General features: G+C 33.0%; 1 protein-coding gene across 5 annotated transcripts in view; it reads right to left on the reverse strand.

Annotated features, from left to right (window-relative positions):
* Positions 1–21,917, reverse strand: part of LOC130895603 (ATP-binding cassette sub-family D member 1) — a 137,514-nt gene that overhangs the window by 12,949 nt on the left and 102,648 nt on the right. For all 5 annotated transcript variants that reach the window (XM_057802999.1, XM_057802998.1, XM_057803001.1 and 2 more), the window contains exons 4-6: positions 18,997–19,247; positions 6,541–6,936; positions 4,647–4,904 (exon numbers count right to left, since the gene is read on the reverse strand). In XM_057802999.1, the coding sequence (XP_057658982.1) occupies positions 4,647–4,904; positions 6,541–6,936; positions 18,997–19,247 (905 nt within the window). The remainder of the gene's footprint in view (positions 1–4,646; positions 4,905–6,540; positions 6,937–18,996; positions 19,248–21,917) is intronic.

Raw genomic sequence — 21,917 nt, forward strand, 5'->3', positions numbered from 1 at the left:
CTATTGATCATTGAATTTTATCAGCAATAATTCCATGAGCTCCTTAATGGAATGAATTTTTTGAATTTCAGATTTTTAGCATGTTTTCATAGCAATTCATATAGGAGTTTCTCCGATTGTAATACTTCTAACATATTACTCAGGTCACAAAGGCTCGGAAATCTTAGTTTAGTTTGAGAAATTAATTTATCTAAACAGCAACATTGACTTTGAAATATAATTCCGGGTCTGAAATTCTCTCATCTTGTGATAACCCATCAAAAAAACGATTCGTTATCTTTTGTGTTTTATTTTTAAAAACAGTTGTTACTTTCCACTCTTTTGCTAAATCTTTGAAATCATTTAGCAAACCATTGAATGAATATTGATTACTTATTTCGCTCAATCTTTTCAAAAGATCACTTAATAAAATACTAGCTTTCTGTAAGTCACCATTTTCATGCTATAGAGCTTTAGAAACAGGATTAATGATTTCAAATAGTGAAAAAAAAAATGTGACAAGCACTAAGAAAAATCTATAGTTTGTGTACGGCCTTTAACATTGAAGAGGCTTAGCGTGTTAAAAGTATTTACAAGAATAATACACTTGGGTACGCAGTGCTTAATTGGGGAAAAAAGAGATTGCTTTTTTGACTTCTGTCAAACTCTATAGGCACGTATGACAGTTTAGATTAAGTGACATTGGGATAACATTTCACTAATTTTTGTTTACACACATTAGGGGCCTCTGTAGCCCTGGGGAACCGTATCATTGATACGTCTGATACGGCGGTAGCTACGCCCCTGTACTAGTCACTAGTTATTTATAAAGGCAGAAATTATTGCTTCACAGGATGTTTCTTTCAAAACCGGCACAGAAGAGTGTTTGTGAGAAAAGTGAAAAAAACTTATGGCATTAGTTCAAAAAGTCTGAAGATGGAGAGGAAGCAAAGTGTCTACTAAGTTATACCACTGGCCTAAAAATCCACTTGAGAACTCAGCATTGTTTAATAATAGGATAATTATCTGAACGAAATAGGGAGTTATCATCTAAAGTACCCTCACCGTCAACATCATATCAAAATATTATTGAGAGAGGAGAAGAACTTCCCAAGAAGAAAACTAAAAAAACTATCCATGGCTATTCAATAAAAGAAAATTCAATGGAAAAAATAGTTTCTAGAATGTTTTTGTCTTAATTCATTTTGTACTTCTTCAGATTTAAGGTGTTTGTTCTCGAAGAGTGGATTTCAACTTCCCAACTCTCCTAATACAATCAGATATACAGTTATAAATTTTTCAAACACGGTTAAAGATGACATGATTATCAAATTTGCACATCTCGAAAAAAAAAACAACTACAAAGATTTTCGCTTAGCTTCGACGAGTGGACATCTAAAAAAACACGATATTTGAACGTAAATTTTCATCACAAAGGAACTCATTTTAATCTTGATCTGATTTAAATATACGGTTCATGTACTGATATCATAGGCATGACAACTGACGGTGCAAGTGTCATGGTAAACGTTGGCAAACTTGTACCTTGTTATCAAAAACTTTGTTCTACACACGGTATACAATAGCTATCGATAGATAATCCACTGAAGTGATTTCTGACTATAATGATATTATTAAAAAAGTTCGAAAAGTGGTTGAGATTTTCCGAGAGTTACCAACTGAAGATATGTGTTTGTAAAAATATGCGAAAGAAGATACAGGAAAAGAATTAAGCTTGATTCTAGACTACCGCACTCGCTGGAACAGCTTGCTTGATACGTTATACAGGTTTTACAGTCTTAAATTGAAATAATTGAAAATGTTGTTGACAGCCTACAACCCTTCAAATTTGGTGTTGCAGTACTATGCAGAAAAGAGTCTACCCTAATAACTACAGACACAACATTTCGATTTATTTTGGAGAAGTTGGAAAAACGAGATACAGTTTTAAGTACAGAAATTTCCATGGCGCTACTTGTAAGAGTGAAAGAAAGATGCAGTGAAATTATTTCTATGTTGATTTACTTACTAATTAAGTATGATCAAGAATTGAAAACGCCCAATCCTACATTTGTAATGCCAAAAAGGATAAGTTACGACAAGAAATGGAAAACATTTTATGCAGAGTCATTAAAGACGACACTGAGAACATAGAACTTGTAAATGACGTAGATGCAAATAATAGACCCAACAATCTCTGGAAAATAATTTAACTTACAAGAGGAATTAGAAATGCTGCTAAGATGTTGAAGATTACATTAAACAGACAGAAAAAAATGGAAAGTGACTGATTATTTGATATTTGTGACTGATTATTCGATTTTTTAATATTTCTAACATTACGATTGATTATTTAGTGAAAAAAATTAAAAGACTATTAGTAAACTAAATTTGTGAATACAAAAGACTGATTACAACTATTAATATTTTTAGTAAACTAGTATCGTACCTACAAAGTTCTACTGAATATTGATATTTTGTATATTTCCGCACCTTTTAAATAAATAAATAGTTGAACTGGTAAAATAATTAGCCAATTAGCAAGTAAGGCGTTGTTGATTTTTGTATTTTTAATAAAAAGTTGATTATATTTTATTATTTTGAATTCCATAAAAATAGCTCCCAAAGGATCCCGCTATAATGAAATAAATCCAGCAAAAATCCCGCGGGAATGGAAACGGTGCGGGATGGATATATTCGAGGAAATATCGAAGTAAATAAAGAGAGCAAAAAAATAATACAAGGATAAATTAAACTAGACTGACTATAGTTTATGGTTGAGATATAAAATACAGGGTGTCCCTTTAAAAATACTGATAAAAACATTCTGACTGTATTAGATTTAATTAATTAGCAACTGAAAATTTTTTTTTTTGAATTTTCTAAATCATTAAGAAACTGTTGCCACGATAGATTATGGATATTTCCACATTTTCAAATATACAGGGCGTTGAATTTAATATTAGTCAAGTGTCAAACTAATAATTTAGATTATAATCATGTCAAACTATTTAGAAGCCTCTGATATTGGCGCTAGTTATGTGGAGTTAATTTGCTTACCTTTCAGAATAATAAAATACGTATATTTATTAAACGCGTACAGGTTTCTGATTTTTTGTAAACTAGTTCCAAAAATGTTACGTACAATATGTACAGGTACAGTGATGGCCGTTGTTAGCAGGAGCTGACATCACATATTTATTTACATAAGATCACTCAATTAACTGAGATTAAAAACTGTCATTATCAGTTATTAATAAATTTCTTTTCAATGTTTTTTTAATAACAAACAGAATTTACAATTCTATAGGTTAATTTGTTAACTTGGATGTTACATAGAAAAACCGCACATATTTCCTGTGAAAAGATCTTTCCCACACCTCATTTTAGATCTGATGATCAATTCCTTTTTAGTCTCCGGTTTCTTTCTTATATCACCGGTTGAAGTAGAGGATTAACAAATGATTCCAGCCTTTGGTAATGTATTTGGCTTTTCTGATGTATTGTATCTTGGGCTGTTGTGCCCGAAACTGGTAGAGAAAAGTACATCGGAATGAATAAAGGACAGTTGTCCGGGAAGTCAAGGTCAAGTCCACGAAAAATAGCGGCGTTCAAAACAAGTCAAATTCAACCGATACACAGTGGGTCCGAAAACCGATTCAGTGTGAAGTCCAAATTGTCACTTGTCGGGTCTGTTATGGGGTGGAATGAAATATACCTTAAACATCCGCTTTTCTCATTTTTGGTCACTTGAATGTATGCGGCAGTACGCATCAGACGTTACGCAATAAATTAAAAGAAAAAAGATGTCCACCGATTTGAAATCGATGTAGACTTCTTACACCGAATTATTACTATGGATGAGACTTGGGTACATTTCTACGATCCAGAAACAAAGCAACAATAGATAGAATAGCGACACTCTGGTTCTCCAAAAATCGCAGGTTGTCCAAAAATCTGCTGGAAAAGTTCTTGCTTCAGTTTTTTGAGATTGCCATGGAGTAATCATGATTGATTTTTTGGATAAGGGTAGAATTGCAACTCTTCCTATAGGGCAACTATCCGAAAACACACAAGAGTTTAACATATCACAAGAAAGATTTGAAAACATCCTAGAAAATTGTCAAGGCATTTCACTACTGCAGATATTTTTATTATTTTACTAGTGTCATCCAATCTAGTTCTTATTAGATTAAGGAAATTGCCACAGAAACGAAGGAAAGCTTTATCGCCGGAAAGTTTAGAATTTTTGGCGCCACCTGATGAGGTAGAAAACATCAGTGAATCAAATATGTTCTCGTCGATAGTTTATGATGTTTATATAAAAAACCACACAAGTAATAAATTATCGTTATTTTAATATATTTCAGTAAACTTTAACAAGAAAAACTTTATATATACTTTTAACCACGTTTGATGTTATCGGGCCCACTGTGCGATACTCTAAATATTATTTTCAAAATGATTTTGATTTTTTTGTCAGAATATATATTTTTATCGAGTTACAGCAATGCATGGAATTAATTAAAAATATTAAAAATACTTGCATTTACCCTATTGACTATTATTTGGATACAACCCATTGAATAAAAAATAAAGTATGCTAATGGAGTATTTTTTGAATATGATATATTGGTTAAATAGTCTAAAATATTATATTTACTTACCTATCGCCAAATAAGGCCTTTGAGGTATGTAAAACATGGAATTATTAGGTGTATGAAGTTCACCTCCATAAATAGGCCATAATCCGCTTAATATTCTAAACAAACTAGATTTTCCACAGCCATTTGGACCCGTAATTAATAAATGCTGTCCAGGTGCTAGTGAGAAACTTAAAGATGGACATACAATGTCACAGTTTGGTGTAACGATAGGAACATTTTTCAATACAAGTTCGTTGTTAGTCGACTGGATGATTTTACCTGAAAATGGAAAGTAAAATCCAGAGTATTCTTAAAAGTTGATGATAATATAATCTTCAATAATAGACCTTGGAAATCACGTAATACAATATTTATTAGAAACATATACAACATACCATTTCGTCATTGTCATCTTGAGGTTAAAATTTTATCAATGTAAATTTGCATTCACTTAAGTTTATGCTTATTTCATTTTCTAGATATAGAAAATATAATTCAGAAAATATAAAATGGAAGCAAAATATTTAAAAAAGAGATGATGCAATAAACTATTTACAACGTTAACTATTAAGATGCTTAAGTTATTCTCTAAAAATTTCGTTATACATAGTGACAATTTGAAAAACCACCACCTTCTATACTTCGGCCTCTATAGAAAATTGAAAAATTTCACTTCATATTTATTTTTAATAGAAAATTTTAATTTAACTACATCAATCCTCTACCGGAGGTGAATACAATCCTTAAAATCTCAAATGAAAACGAGGGTTGAGTGATACCTTATTTTAGAGGTCATTTTACTACCTTGATCTTTCTTTTCAGAACTTTTAAAAAAATCCGGTAAAAGTGGCGTTCACGGTACTCTAAATATGTTATTCATGATTACCAAAAAAATTTGATGAAACCAAGAGATAAGATACCCTTCTTATAATCATTTTAATTCCTTCAAAATAATATCAAAGTGTGTTTTGGATATAAAGAGCTTATTTCCAGTTTTCACTAGATCAAACTGCTAAAGAAAAGGTCATGTTCATAGTAGAATAATGGACGACCAAAGGCTATTAAGCACATAGGTCTTTTGATAGACAAGCCGTGTCCCACTAAAAATTACTAAACGCTGATGTCCTTTGATAAACGGGTCGGGCGCTTTGGCTTGAACCTTTAGCCGAATTAGAATATGATTTCTAACCCACCGAAGAGAGAGAAACTGCGGCGACTTGGTACCGCTACCGGATGGAAACCATATGTTAGTCCCAGTCACCGCTTTATTGAAATTCAGCAGCTGTTCTTCTGGGAAACCGGTATCGGATTGTTCCACTCGACTCACGACCAGCTGCAGATTCGGTCGTCCTTACGATTTCGCGTAGAGCACCGGGTACTACTGTGGGTACAGTTTTACGGATTTTGGAGCAAACTCGTTATTTGAAGGAGGTAGAACCAGATGTTCTTAATCCTTCAACAGGCTTTATCTGGACTTGGAAGCCCAGGGTGGAGGAGGGTTGGAGGTCGAGGAAATCTTAAGATCCAGGGCCGATAAGCCCTGAACCGTATCGGCAGCCTTGACCTCGGCAAAAACCAATATTTTTGGGGTAGGGAGTTCCATGGATCCTATTCACTCAGAGCTCTCAAGGGGAAGAGGAGGATTTGCCATGGCCTCTGCTCTTACACGACCCTTAGAATTTTGCCAGTTTTCGCGCAGGCAGTGTTTTTCACATCTGATTAGAGCTTAGGTACCAATCAATCATATCTCGGCAAGTTTGCTTCCGGCTCCTTGAAGAGGGATTAATTATGTAGTATTTTTGACAAGGCAATGGAACAAATTTCAAAATGATAATTAGGCAACTTCCTAAGGATTTAAAGTTGCGTCCGTAGTAGGTAGTACATTTTTAAATTGACACTTTGTTCACTTTCTTACCTTTAGCTACAGGTTGATCACCATTAAATTCGATCTCAAAATCGACAAATTTCTCTTTTTTCGCAACGAGAGTTTTATGATAAATTCCTTTACTGGCTTCTTCTAAAACCTCGAACATATTTGCCACTCTTGCAGTATGTCCAGCTAATTCAACGATATGTTTATAACTACTCATTAAACGTTCAACAGCATCGGATCCGGTGATCAGAAGATTTTTCGAAGTTGTGAAGTAGTGGGTCCTTTCAGAGACGCTGTCTTCGATTTGATCATTGGAGGCTTCGACTGCTGATGTATCGTCATCTCTAGAGAATTTGGGAATGGAAAGAAGATTCTTCTTAGCAACATGACGTCTATTATTGGAAGCTAGGAGAATAGGTAATGATACTACTATTATACCTGGAAAAAGATTTGGAATTTTAGAAATAAGAATAAAGTGTGAATAGATATGATTAAAATTTTGTTGTTGTGTTGTGTTGTTGTTGTTTGCTTCAATAATAATGCTACACAGTAATCCAGTGAATTACAGGAAAACCGTACAGTCTCGTCTCGTAACGTGAAGTAAATAAATTTCATCATACAAAATTAGAGTTGTAGAGATATAACTTCATGTCATCCAAGCACAATAAATAAATAGAAAAATGGGTACCCGTCCATAAGGTTACACTAATTAATAAATTGGGAAAAAATGAATATATAGTCAAATAACCTCATTGAACGGTAAACAATCTTTGCAGGAGAATTTTAAATGTAGATCAACTTCGAGGTTACAAGCATTTTTTAAAGCGATTATCTAACTTTTATGAAAAAGTCTATTTTCCACATTAATTGCACAATTTAATAATACGATTTATGCTACTATGTCGCACAAATTGCCCATACTATTTTTTATTGTGAATTAACGTGAGCATAAAACTGGGGAGCTTTTCAGTGTTATTTACTATTCCATTCCATTTCAATCTTTTGTAATGTAAATTATTATGTTAGTTATTAAATTAAACTGTTTTTCACATTGACCTCATTTCAATTTTTAATATTTTTTGTTTTACTTTAACGGTATATATTATTTTCTTTTATATAAATTGGCGTGTGTAAAGAATAATTTGCATGCAGCAAGTGAATTTGTCGCGCTCGCAATTATAAAATTGACAAATCGACCGTAGAAGCAAGCGTAAAGATATTTTTTGAGCAATTGCCATTAAAGCGACATTTTTAATGACAGCCAACAGTGTTAGAAGTGATTGCTTACATAGAAACGTGTTAAAAATATTTTTACTCAGTGTTGTCATTATTTAAATATTAAAATGCATTTTGAAATTTAATGTCATTCCAAACTCCCTATTTTATTATCAAAATAAATATAATATAACTTTATTTTACAGGTTATAGGTGCCAGCAGGTTGCACTGCTGCTGTTGCCAAACCCATCAACGCCCAGTTCGAGTCAGAGTGCTTTCCGTGAAGTAGGAATGAGCGACTGCTTGTTGAAAATTGCCCTTTTTCACCTGCAGTCGGCATGGAGCTCTCTCTGATTGAGATTTTTGAGTATTTGGAACAAGTTTACGAAGACAATTCTCTGAGCGAACCAATCGTGAACAAGTGGTTAGAAGGGTCCAGGAACGCTGAGAACAACTGACTCTTCCCTAGGACGCTCGTCGACATCGAGTTCTGATGAAAATGTTAAACGAATTCGGGCTGGTGTTCTTAAAGACCATTGATTAACAGTCAGGATGATAGCTGACGAGCTGTCAACCCCCTAAACAATCATTCACGAAATGTTGACAAAAAAACTCGAATGAATAAATTGTTTGCTAAGCGTACCAAAGCTCTTGACTCCAGAACAGAAAGCAAAGAGGGTTGAGTGATATGAGATATGGTTGAATGTTCCAACCAATCCAAGTTGGAAGTAGACTTTCATAACTGAGTCATCCTGGTTTTAGGAATTCGATGTGGAGCTCTAATGTCAAAGAAAGAAATGGAAACAAGAAGAACCGAGAACAACAACTCGTGAAAATTAAGATCCAACGTGAAGACAATGTTAATTCTTACGTTGAAGTTTTGAGACGTTAGAGCTCATGGGGCCCGAGTTCAGATTTGGCACGAAGGCGCAGATGGATCCTTCATCACGACAATGCTCCCGCTCACTCTTTGCACGTTGTACATAAGTTTTTCGCCCAAAGTTTAATCACCGTGATAAACCACCAGTCTTCTTCACCCGATTTATCCCCTTGTGACTTCTTCTTATTCCCGAAATGCAAAGTGGTGCTTAGGAGGCGGCACATGTGTGAAATCGATCAAGGCAGACACGACACGACACGACAAATAAACAGCATCACAACTGGAAGACTTTCAGCAATGTTATCAACAGTGGAGACGGTATTGGCAGAAGTGCATCTTGTATTATGGAGAGTACTTTGAAAGAGACTATATTGTATTACCTGAATAATTGTGAAAATAAAGTTATTATTCAACTTTTATACGTATTTTCCGGAACAAACCTCGTAGGGCAGTTATACAAAAAACATTTTATTGCAATTGTAGTGTGTTTTAAATCTATTCGTGAAACTGTTCTGACACCTCGCTTTAAACTACTTCAGCTAAAATTCCAATAATCGTTATGTTGATTCTTTTAACATACATATTTAACAGGTAATGAAAAAGTTATCATCAAATGGAAAGATGGCATAATTTTTGCAAATGGTGGTAGACATCAGGTCTGTTTTGAAATTTGTGAAGTAAGCAGATATAAAATATATGTATCTATAACTATAAATCATTATTCTACCTAAGAACAGGCAAACGCTGCAGCATTTAGCTGCTCGCATAAAAAAGATGCTGCCACGCCTGGCGGCTGTGGGTGAAAAAGTTGCAGTAGACTCCGAAGAATCGACGTGCAACTTAATTAGGCTTCAACAGGATCTGTTCAGAGAATTCTGGTGAAAAAAAGATGTTCCTTTACACAAAGTAGACAGTGCAAAGTTGAAGTTATGCCAAGCGCAATTATCAGGTCTTACTGAATTGCTAACACAAGAAATACTTTCTAATTAAGAGGGATTAGGCCTATTTCCATCTCTGTGGTCAGGTCAATAAAAAACATAATCACTTCTGGGGTAGTGTATAACACACTAAGAGCTATTATACCCACACAAAGTTACTGTATGGTGTGGTGTTTAAGCAGAAGGGGTTATCGAATCTTCTTTTTTTGAAAACGCGGCGAGTCCAATGATTACAATAAATGGTGAGCACTGAACAATTTTACAACTAAATAATTTCCTTAATTGAGTGTAGCGTTAAACATTATTGTAATAATGTAGTATTGTAGTGTTCTATTGCAACTGTTAGCTCAGGAAGTTTTCGTCCTTGAATTATCATAAATTTATTATTATTTTTTGTGAAGCTTTCTGAATTCATTGGTTTACGTCGAAAAGTATTGTAGTATTCGCTAAAAAATGAAATAAACAATAAATGTTTCATTGTTTGACTAAACAAAATTGGTTAAAATATGTGGATAATTTCATATTTTACAGATGTCTTTACAAGCTCAATGTATACATATAATTTATTAGTACCTCAGGCACAAAAATTTCAACTATCAACTCCATCATTTATTTTTAAATATATGATATTGAATTATAAATAATTTAGTTGAAATTTATCTGAAGGATGCTTTATATGTTAATTAATGTAATCTACCCGTTCAGTCATACGTACTTTAACTTGCTATAATTATACCTATCAAATATCGAAATTATCTTGAATAGATAAATAATAAAAATAACAAGAATTCAAAATACAAAGTACATGATTAAGCTTTATAAAATCCTGTAATATTTTAAATATTCAAAAACATACTTGATTAAATTACCTGATTTAAATCAATGACAAACAATATTTATTCATATGAGGATTGGTTGTAAATTTTCCGATTTCAACCTGAAAATTTCAGAACGTGTTAATTTAAGTTGGAAAATATACTTGAGCATGCGCTGAGAGCCTATACAAATGAAAGAAAAGATAGACACTGTTTGCGGAGACTCTGCATCATCATTTACGACCGTAAAATGTTGGACAGTTGAATTGAAACGTGGCCGTATTAGCCGTCTCATGACTAGGGGTGGGCAAAATAATCGATTAATCGAAAAATAAACGGGTTATCGATTAATCGATATATATTTTTTAAAATAATCGATAATCGAAAAAATCAAATAATCGAAAAATATCGATTAATGGATGTGGACGACATCCTGTGAGAATTTGGATTTATCAAATACAATGTTTCTTGCCTATTTTCATTCTCAAAAATGCATAATGGTTTTGGTACAGTTTAATTGAATTTAAAAGAGAGTTATTTTAAGTGACTTTATTACAAAGTAAAAGACTGAAATAGTTATTTGTATGCTTACGCCGCGAAATACCTTTTTAAAGTACCGAAAGAACAATTATCGCCGAGACCGCTTGCGGCCGAGGCAAGATAATATTGAGGCCGTTAAAAAGTTTCCCGGCTATGGCATACACACTATTTTTCTTACAATCGTTAAAATAATCAAATAATATAATTATCAATTGAACGATTAAAAAATTTATTTTCTGAATAATTATTTCAATATAATTCAATATCAGAATCTTACTCCCAAATATCTTCTGTAGGTTCATTATTTAGTTTGTCTTGTGTATGTTCCTAGTGGTATACTCATTCTTTATCTTGTTTTTTGTAGGAATCAAACCACAATCGTTCTTTTGAAGCTTTATTTTCGATTTTCGAATAATCGAAAATTGATTATTTACGATTAATCGAGTATTTCCGATTTTCTAATAATCGAAAATTGATTATTTACGATTAATCGATTATTTTCGATTGACCGATTATTTTCGATTGATCGATTATTTTCGATTGACCTATTATTTTCGATTGATCTATTATTTTCGATTGACCGATTATTTACGATAAATCGTATATTTTTGATCATTTTATATAATCGATTATATTTTTTGATAATTGCCCAGCCCTACTCATGACTAGCAATAGAAACGGCCAAAAAACTGTGACAACAGCAACAGATATAATCCAAAAAGTTTAACAAATGATACTGGACAACGGCTATTGGCATATCAAAAGAAGGCATTTGGCATATACTAACTGAAGAATTAATAGTCCCATGAAATTAACTCATAAAGTATCAGTGAGTTTAGCTAACCTACAAAAATGTTAAGGATATTAATGAATTATAGCTAAAACACAATTTTTTTACTTAATTATTCACAGAGTGAGCCATACAAAATAGTCTCTGCCATTTGCCTTCACTAGATTTTAAAGAAATGCTCATGTCGATTTTTGTTCTAAGAAGGAGACACCTCTCTTGCACTTCTCCAACTTTTCCTTTGTAAATTTGATCTTATATATAATTTAGCTTTTGTATGAAATATTCAAATATACTGGTTGTCAATGATTTCAAATTTAATTTAAAAATTAAACACAACATCTATTCTTTGGTTTGTTAATGTTTCATTTTGATATATTTCACTGCTATTTATTTAAACAGCTTCATGAAGGCAAGCATCTTTATGTCTCATCTCTCAGGCGTATTAATAGTGAAAAAATTTCGTCAAGAATCTAATTTCGTATGGTTGAAAAACATCATACTTGAGGGGCAATAAAAGAAATACGTGACTTCGGTTTTGTGAAAATATGATTGACAAATTAATAACCAGTACGAAAAAAATGTTCTAAAATAAGACAAAAACTGTTACCGTACTGTTGAGAACTCTAGAGCCACAAAATATACACCCAAAATCCTCTTAAATTAAACGTATGGATCGGAATTTGTTTTAGTCAGTATTCACCAAAAAACGGAAAAGCATATAGATATAAATGGAGATATCTTTTTTTGAAAAAACAACCATTTCCACATTACTGCAGAGCTGTAAGACAATTTCTTAATGTAGGATTTTCTGTTATTACAAAAGTAAATGATTGTAAAAAAGAAATTTTCGACATGTCAATATAAAATGTAATTTTCAAAGGACCATGCGACATCACTTGCAAACTTCTATCATTTTGGCTTTATTCCAATGATTTTCTCGTTTAGTTTGTGCCTCTGCATATGCGTAAGCTATCCGCACGATGGGTGCCTCATTTGTTCACTTAATATGAAAAGCGCATTCAAATTAACATTTTCCAGGCCATATTGACGAGGTTTAAACAAAATAAATCGAATTTTTCCCGACGATTTTGAGTAGAAATGAAAAACTAGTCCTAGGTACCTATATTGTTTCTGTTGCTATATGGTAAACAACTGTCACCAATATAAATAAATGAGAAAAATGTCCTCCGATGAAGAATTGATGGATTGTAACCCTCCAGAAATACAACAGGCTGCTGACGCAGCAGCACACGGGTTGGTGCCAGAAAAAATTAAGCATCGCTACCTAAAAGCTATTGAGTTATATAGGAAGTGGTGCGAAGAAAGGTGAAGGTGAAGAATACCAGTTCTGAAAGTGTACTTTTAGCATATTTTGGAGAACAATCCAGACAAAAAAGCCGTCCACTTTGTGGGCAATGTACAGTATGATACAAACGATGTTACAAATTGAAGAAAAAACTGATATTTCGAAACAGGGGAAACTGTTGGCCTTCCTAAAACGACAAAAATGTAGACTTCAGGCCCAAGAAATCGAACGAACGAATCCAGGAAATATATAGAGGTAATATATTTATGATCTTTAAATAAGTATTATTTCAAATCGTGTTTGAGCTTATACAAGTTCACAGTTATTATGGTATTATATTTTTCTTTATATTGTTTTAGGTTGACAAATTAATGAAAATTAAAATTTTCGATGTTACTTTTTTTGAAAATAAAATTTCGGTTTAAATTCCAAATTCCTAAACACATACAAGTAGATCATTTTTCATTACTGATCCCGTATGTTCATTACTGATCCAGTATAGGTGAAGATCATTCGAGACTACATGAAATTTAGAAAAAACATAGAAATCGATAGATTTTTTGTTCAGCTGCTTAAAAGGAGGAATAGTAAGAAATTAATCAATTGAGCACAATACAATAGCTAATTTTTCCCAAAAAATTGCTACTTTTTTTTTAATTTAGAGGACTTGAAAAGCAAGCTTTACAGGCCATGCTCTAAGAATACCCGCCGCTATAGTCCAGTCATTTTAGATAGATTTAGGCAAGAATTTCAGAAAATCGAGATACCCAGCTATAAGGTCGTTTAAACTTCTTCATTTGACATCCTAAAACTCCTCTCAAAACTCACTTATAATTTGATGTGAGCAACTTTGAAAATCGGGGGTCAAAATTTAAAAAAATCGATTTTTGCACAATTTTTATTGTATAGCATTAAATTCTCTACAACTTTTATTTCAAAAATTTTTTCAAACGGTGAATCGTTTCTGAGAAAGAGGGCAGAGCGCGCGCGGTTAAAAGACCGTTTAAAATCAACTGGTAGTGCCGATCAAAATAATCTTTTAAAAACTTTATTAATTATTGCTAAATATATAATTAAATTAATAAAATAAATTTAAGATATAATTAAATTAGCAATAATATATGATTAAATCAATAAAATAAATTTAATATATAATTAAATAAGCAATAATTTATAAACTTTATAAGAGATTATTTTGATCGGGACTACCAGTCAAACCACGCGCCTGCCCACATTCCCAGAAACGATTCACCGTATGAAAAAATTTTTTAAACAAAAGTTGTAGAGAATTTAATGCTTTACAAAATTGATAACAAATATAAATAGCGTAAAACCCATGGGAAACAAGTTATTTGCAAAAATTGTGCAAAAATCGATTTTTTTAAATTTTGACCCCCGATTTTCAAAGTTGCTCACATCAAATTATAAGTGAGTTTTGAGAGGAGTTTTAGGATGTTAAATGAACAAGTTCAAACAACTTCATAGCTGGGTATCTCGATTTTCTTAGGCGAACCACCTTAAATGACTGAACTACTACGTTACTTGCCAACAGAGGTGCAAATGTACTCCAATTGAAAAGGCTGGGAGGACGGAAATATAGTACTGTGGCAGAAAGTTATGTGGATAGCTAAATGGAAAATAAAACCAAAACTGCCAATATGCTGTTTCAATGTGCCATGTCTTCTGAAGCTGTTGCAAGTAGTTCATAAACTTTAGTCATTCACCAGCAAAGTAATTTGGCGACCAAATAGATAAGTGTTGGAGACGCCAGCGCTGGTACTGGCCTAATTATTTCTATAAACGCTTATAATAATTCAAATTTATCCATTAATTTCAATAAGAAGTTTGTTGTATTTTAGTTCATTGTTGGTTTTTATTGTTTGTCATTAAATAGGTATTATAATATTTGTCAATGTTAAATTTAAAAAATATTCATCTAGAATAGATAAGAAAAATTTTAACGATCACAATATTTTAGAGGGCGGGAAATGAGGGCGAGTAGTAGAGGTGTGTAATATGACACTTTCCAACCTTCAATGACGTTAGTAATGACAGCATTGCATGTATGGTTTTAAATAAATATTTTTTCTGTTTCTGAACACATTATTTTTCAACCTAACCTAACCAAACGGAACTTATTTTATGGATATAAAATAGTGAAATAACTAAACACCTCCGATATTTTAATTTATCAAAACAACGGGTACGTTATGTATATGTAGAACTTGCGTTTGAACAATATTACAACAACAAATGAGAATAATTAAGATAAACTAATAATGAACTAGTGATATGTTTGATAAAAATAAATTTCTAGGTACTGTGTGCGAAAGTAGATTCATTATTGGAATATTGATGATTTAGTTGAGGCCTATTCTTCGAGAAACTAAGTATGATCCGTAACAATTAGCCCTGATCGCGGTTCCATTATTTAGTTAAGGCTAAGGTCCTCTGGTAGCCGACAATATCTATAACATTGGCGGATCGATTTGACGGTCCTAAGATATCGGCATAACACCCCTCAACATATCGTAGAAGCAATGAACTTCTATTTCATTTAGTTTAGTATGTAACCGTGAATAATAATTTCATTCATATATTTAGGATGTTTGAAATAAACACACACATTCATTTACCTTTGGAGCTAATATTTTAATACTTATATGTTGTATTTGTATTTTTTTTATTTGTTTTTGGAAAAAATTTCGTAATTTTTTCAATATTGCATTTTCAAATAACCTAACCTATCCAGGTACTTGAAGGAGTATTAACACCTTGGGAAGTAGAACAAGAGACTAATGTATGTAAGTTAAAATAATCCGTCGACCATACTGGACAAATGCTAGATTATTAAAAAGCTCGTATCTGTTCACAGACCACTTTTTAATACTAATATCCTATTTTATAAAAGGCTATAAATAGAGTCACATCGATATAAGATGAATTTACGTAATTTGATATGTTAATAGAGCTGGAAGTGTATAAGGAAAACTTGTCAATTAACTATGATGTGGGTCCCCATTAGGATCGTGTACCATAAATCTTAATGAATACATTAATCCTTAAGTTAGGTAGCTTAACAGATCCTAATGGTTCCTATCAGGAGGTGAGTCAATTTATACACAAGAGGTTGTATCTCTGGGTTACATTCGTTCAACGTTTTTAAAATTAAATAATTTAAATGGAAAATCAGTATGTCAAAGCAAAGCCCACAGAAAAATAACCTCCTTCGGGAAGAGTCTACGTACTTTAGAAGCATTTAGCAATTAGATGCATAGTCATGTATAAAATAACTTTTTAGGTATTGGTGCAAAGTGGCTGAAAGGTCAAAACGACTTCCCAAACAATCTAATTTTATCATGACACTACAAGTATAACAATTTGTATAATAAAATTAGGTTTTCCTAAAATTTCAGATATTGTTCCGAATGGTAGATCTGATGATGATCTTTTTGATTTGAAAAATGGACACTCTGTGATTATATTTGGCATTAAATAAGTAACTATGGATCAGTTGAGTATGGCCTAGACGAAGATGCGTTATAAGAACGGTAGAAGATACGAAGCTTGTATGTGGACTTTGTTCATTTATTGTCTCATTCATTGAGCATTTTACGCTTTAGGGTTGATTTGATATCGGCATCAGTTAAAAAGTTCACGCACTCCACACTATTATTATTTACAGCTTCCTTAGCGACCAGCTTGGCTTCTTCGTTTCCTTTTATTTCAGTATGTGAGGGGATCCAACAAAAAGCAAATTCTTTGTTGTTATCTTGTATATATTGTATATTTTTAGAAATTGTTGATATGAAATTTTTTTCTACTTTATATCTAAAACTAAGTGAGATACGTAAAAAAATAAAAAAAGCTTTTATTTGGAAAACCTAATTCTCTACAAAAAGTAGTATATCTTGTGCTTAGCTTTATTCAAAAGATATAAGTATTTAAATATATTTATTAAATTCTTTTTTGCAATGTACAAATCGCATTTTGAACGTATGTGTATTAAAATATCAACCTCAAAGGTAATGGAATGTCTATGTTCACTACATATATAGTAATGAAATAAACGAAATTATTATTCACATTAGGAACATTCATAACTTAAATTTCTGTGTCATAAAGATTACAAAATACGGGCGTACATATGAGATATTAAAGTTATTCTGCTAGGTAGTTAGAACAGCCATTTTGTTCTGCCAATTATCAAATACACTTGAGGCAGACGACATATTTACATACAAAAAATGAAACTTAACTAAATAGAAAAAGTTCATTGCTTGCAAGCTGGGGGTGATCTGCCACTCTGTTCAAACCGTCCAATCGATCTGCATATATGTCAGTTACCAGAGTACTACTGCAAAAAATAATAAAAAGATGATCGGTTTTTCACAGATTGAGGGCGTTCTGCTACTATCTTGGAATCGCAATCGGGTATAGTTGGTTCCATCTATTGTATAACAAGTTCTAAATGCGCCTGGAAAAACTTTGATATTTCTAGACCTCTGGAAGGTTTTCTACTATGTTCTATAACATTGCGAAAGTTAAAATAAGATAGGAATACTAAGAAGAGTATATAAGTTTTGGAGATACAAGATAGAAGACAATGCGGAAAGTTTAAAGTGATGCATTTTTCGAGATGAAGTTGCGGAATTGTTAATAGTGATAATTGTGGTTTAATGAAATTTTAAGTATTAATTAATCAACTTGTACAATTTTATTGACGACCATTACAATAATATTTTTGAAAACTATTTGCAATTGGATTCTGATCGAGCCCAGCACTCAGTAATCCAGCCATTGTGATCGGGCTCTATGAAGAACAATTTACTGGTTAAAGTACAGATTATGGGGATCTACTTTATGTCTTGAGCGACGAAATCCTACATAGACATGTTTTCTCCTCTATTTCGCCGTGTTCTCCCCGCACATCTTCCCAAAATGTTATTTAAATAACCTAGAGAGAAGCGCATTTGAACCCATGGGGTGGAGATTCTTCCTTACATTTGCATCTTGGACAATTAGCATCTTTCTTGGTACCCAGGAAGTCGATGGTTAGCGGAAAAGAATTTAATTATATATTCCTACATGGGTGATGAAAAGAAAGTTACAAATTGTAGTTTGTAGTTACAAATGTAGGAGGGCCGTTTTTTTCCAACCCCCGATCGTTCCGTGCAGAAACTACGCGGGCTGAAGAAAGCGGGCATGCGCTGTAGGCGACTGCGAAGCTATCGCACTACACACTCAGCCATTGTTGACATTCAGGCGTCAGTCGGCGTTGTGCTACAGCCACGTAAACATGTCCGCCATTATTGATGCTCCCGCCAAGTGTGAATTGCGAAGTGTGATTCGTTTTCTTCAAGCTGAAGGTCATAGTTCTGCAGAAATCCATTGGAGAATGAGTCGTGTGGATGGGGAAAACTTCATGAGTGATGGTGTCGAAAGTTTAAAGATGACCGTAATGATTTGCATGCTGGAAGGGGCCAAGGATGCCCTTCTGGAAATTCCGTCTCCGGAATTTCCAGAAGTGTCAATGTCTGTTTTTTACTCTATTGTTACTGAACGGTTAGGCTACATTGGCAACAACTTACAAGTTGTTCAATGAGAATCAAACAACAAAAGTGCTGAATCAAGGTGAAAAATGTTCACTACTTTAGAATGAAATGCATTTTTATCAATGTATTTTTTACTCTAACTGGTTGGATGGATAAATGAAAATTTCTTTTTCTGGGAAAATACTGTTTAGATTAATTTTATTTTTTTAACAGATACAAAATTAAATTCCAATGCCTGCATCAAATATAAATGAATATAATAAATAATATAAGCAACCTCATTCCATAAATTGGGAAAAAATATTTGTCACAACTTTATGTCTATATTTAAAATTACTGTAATATATAACCAAAATAAATTCAATAAAATGATGCCAAGGACACATATAGCAATGAATAATTGAAAATCGAGGATCCACTTAAATAAAGAACTCTTAAAGTTGATATAATTAATTTACCTGCTCCAGACCAAACGTATTTCATGAGGAACTGCTCTAACATCACAAACCAAAGTTTCACTCCAAACATATGCTCCATGTGTTTAGCCAAAATTTTAAAAGCCTGCTTCAATTGGCTTTCTTCTACTTTATGACCTCCATAGAACGCTATTTCTTCAGCATTACTAACAATTCTTCCATGGACATGTCGTAAATAGCCTTTCTTTTCAGCTTCCTGTGCCACCAAATGACCAAACTTGGGAGACACCAACCTGTAATAATATAAAAGGTAAAATTAAACACTATGCGGTAAATAGGATGGGGAAGTAATGAATACAGATAAATAAAAAAATCTTTCTCTTCAATGTAACATACACTACCAGTGAAAAGTTTCATTAATTTCATATTGTCAAGCGACGTTTAGCGAAGTTTAAACGTTGTCTCACAAACAAAAATAATAGTGTCCATTATTTATTCACTTCATACATTTTTATACTTATAGTGTGAGTGCGATAAGTTAAAACTTGTAAGTACAGACTATTTTGTTTATTCGTTTTAACTGTGAATTTTGTCTTCGGTGTTAGTGATTGTAGTAACAGTTATACTTCTGAGACGCAAGAATATGACGCGATTTATGGGTCAAGACATATTTTTCTAAAATTCGTGAACTAATTGTTTTCGTTCTCTTGAATTTAGAGTTTTAAAATGGGTAAAACAAATAAAATACCTCGACGTACGGTGGACTATAACGTCACAAAATATGTGTCCACCAGGAGCTTTGGCGATTGAGCACGTTCAGGGCAGGATCAAAAAAGCCCAACCGTTGAAGATAAACGCATTGTATTGATCAGTAAACGTGATAGATGACTTACAGACTCAGAGATAGCAGCTCATAAATGGATCTAGAGATCTGCCTTTCAGTACTTTTACAGTGAGAAAGAAGTTGGCCTTTTTGGAAGGGTGGAAGTATAGAAACCTCTTTCAAGAGGTCAAAAGAAAATTGTGTTTACAAAGGGTTAAAGAACAGAAAAATTGGAAGCATGTAGAATAGGGCAGAGCTTCACAGAGTGATGAGTCAAGTTTGAGGTTTTTGAGTCTAGGAGAAGAGTTTGTTCGATAATTTATAAGAGTTTCACTATATTTGAATTTCTGGAAGCGTTGGTGATATTCATACTGAATACCCTGTTTATACTACCACTACACCAACTCTCACAATTATACTATCTGACGCGCAGTTAACAGGATGTTCATTATTATGAGAGTTTGTTTGGGGGATTCGTATATGCGCAGTCCTTTGCACACGACGATGTAAAGACGGCACACCAGCTCTCCAATTACTTGACTTTGTAGAATTAGGTCAAAGCTATTAAAGGAATGCATACAGTATCTTCAATCACTGGGATTTCTGTACTGTGGATACCCGCCCACATCGGAGTTTAAGGTAATAAACAAGTTCCAACACCAAAACTTTTTATAGATTTTGCAAAAATGAATCATGATCTTTAAAAAGTGGAAAACAATAGAAAATCATTGCAAGGAATAAGATCCCACGTCTGAAACAATCGAAGAGATTTCTTTCTTATTCTAGTAACTGTCTCTCTATGTAAGTGGAAATGACCTCTTGAACTCTGATGAGAGAGAAAGAATCAGACATTTTTGCCTGTGCCTATATTAGAGCATGCGTGCTGGTGTGCAAGGATTGCCTCAACCTCTGACTCTCTATATCTCTCGTACACTCAGACGACTATACGAATGTCTTGTGGTCTATATCTATATCTCTACGGAATGACCACTTGTATAACGTGGACAAAATTTATTTCTACAAGGACTATCGACAAAAGCTACGGTACCTACATGCACTATTCTTAAAATTCTTAAAGAGGTAAGCCTCTTTATAAATAGCTTTTTCAATTAATTTTAGTTAAATAGTGAACGCAGCCAAAAAAGTTTATCTCTCTGTCCATCAAATGTATCGAATATTAGGAATTTACTTAATAGAAAATATTGATGTATTTCATGTAGAAATGAGTCTTATTCTCTCAGTAAAGAATGTAAGACCAACCTGAGGGAAATTATGCAGAAAATTGTATAAATTTTAAATGACACGGGCTACGAGTGTGCTGGATTTAATTTTTGTAATGATTCAAAGTGTAACTTATTTTCCTTCTAGATTGAAGCAAAACTTAATTTTATAAAATTTATTTTATTTTAATACACACTGTTTCTTGGCTCTTAATTAACTGTCACAGACAATGGCGTATATTAACTTGAGACTAGTCACTTTCTTAGATTGTGAAAAATTTTAACTCGTATTATTATCACAGGTTTGCTGTTGTCTCTATTTTTAGAAACATCCCATAACAATATTCAATATATGAAGTTTGTCTTTTTTTGAATCCTCGATCACCCTTTATGAAGACAAGGCATACGACAAATAATTGGGGTACTCAGAAGGAAACTGCCTCCCTACACGTTCTTCAACTGGCAACTCCAACACGCCATTTCCTATTGAGTTGTAGTTATGTACACAATGTGAATTGCAAGCCTTTATTCTTTTTTACCTAAAATGTAACTGAAAATGTGTAAATTGATGAGTTATAGTTTTGTTCATGAATGGACTCGAGAGTTTAAAGATAACTCAAATGATATGCATAATGAAGACTGTGCTACAGAACTGCTGGAGAAGATTTCTTTAAATAGTTTATGACAAGTGATAAAACATAACTACAATATTATACGCCCAAAATGAAATGATAAACACAACAGTGTTATGATAAATATTAAGGGCCAAAAAGCTTGTGGATTTTATGCAAAACAATGAAATAATAATAGAACAATTAATGCAGATTCATATTAAGCAATTTTGCGACGATTCAGAGAGCTAAACAAATGAAGAGGAATGAAGACTTCTGGAATCCAACCGCTTCTTCGGCAATTCGCAG

The sequence above is a fragment of the Diorhabda carinulata genome, chromosome 6, assembly GCF_026250575.1.
Source record: "Diorhabda carinulata isolate Delta chromosome 6, icDioCari1.1, whole genome shotgun sequence".
In the NCBI taxonomy this organism is placed as follows: domain Eukaryota; kingdom Metazoa; phylum Arthropoda; class Insecta; order Coleoptera; family Chrysomelidae; genus Diorhabda; species Diorhabda carinulata.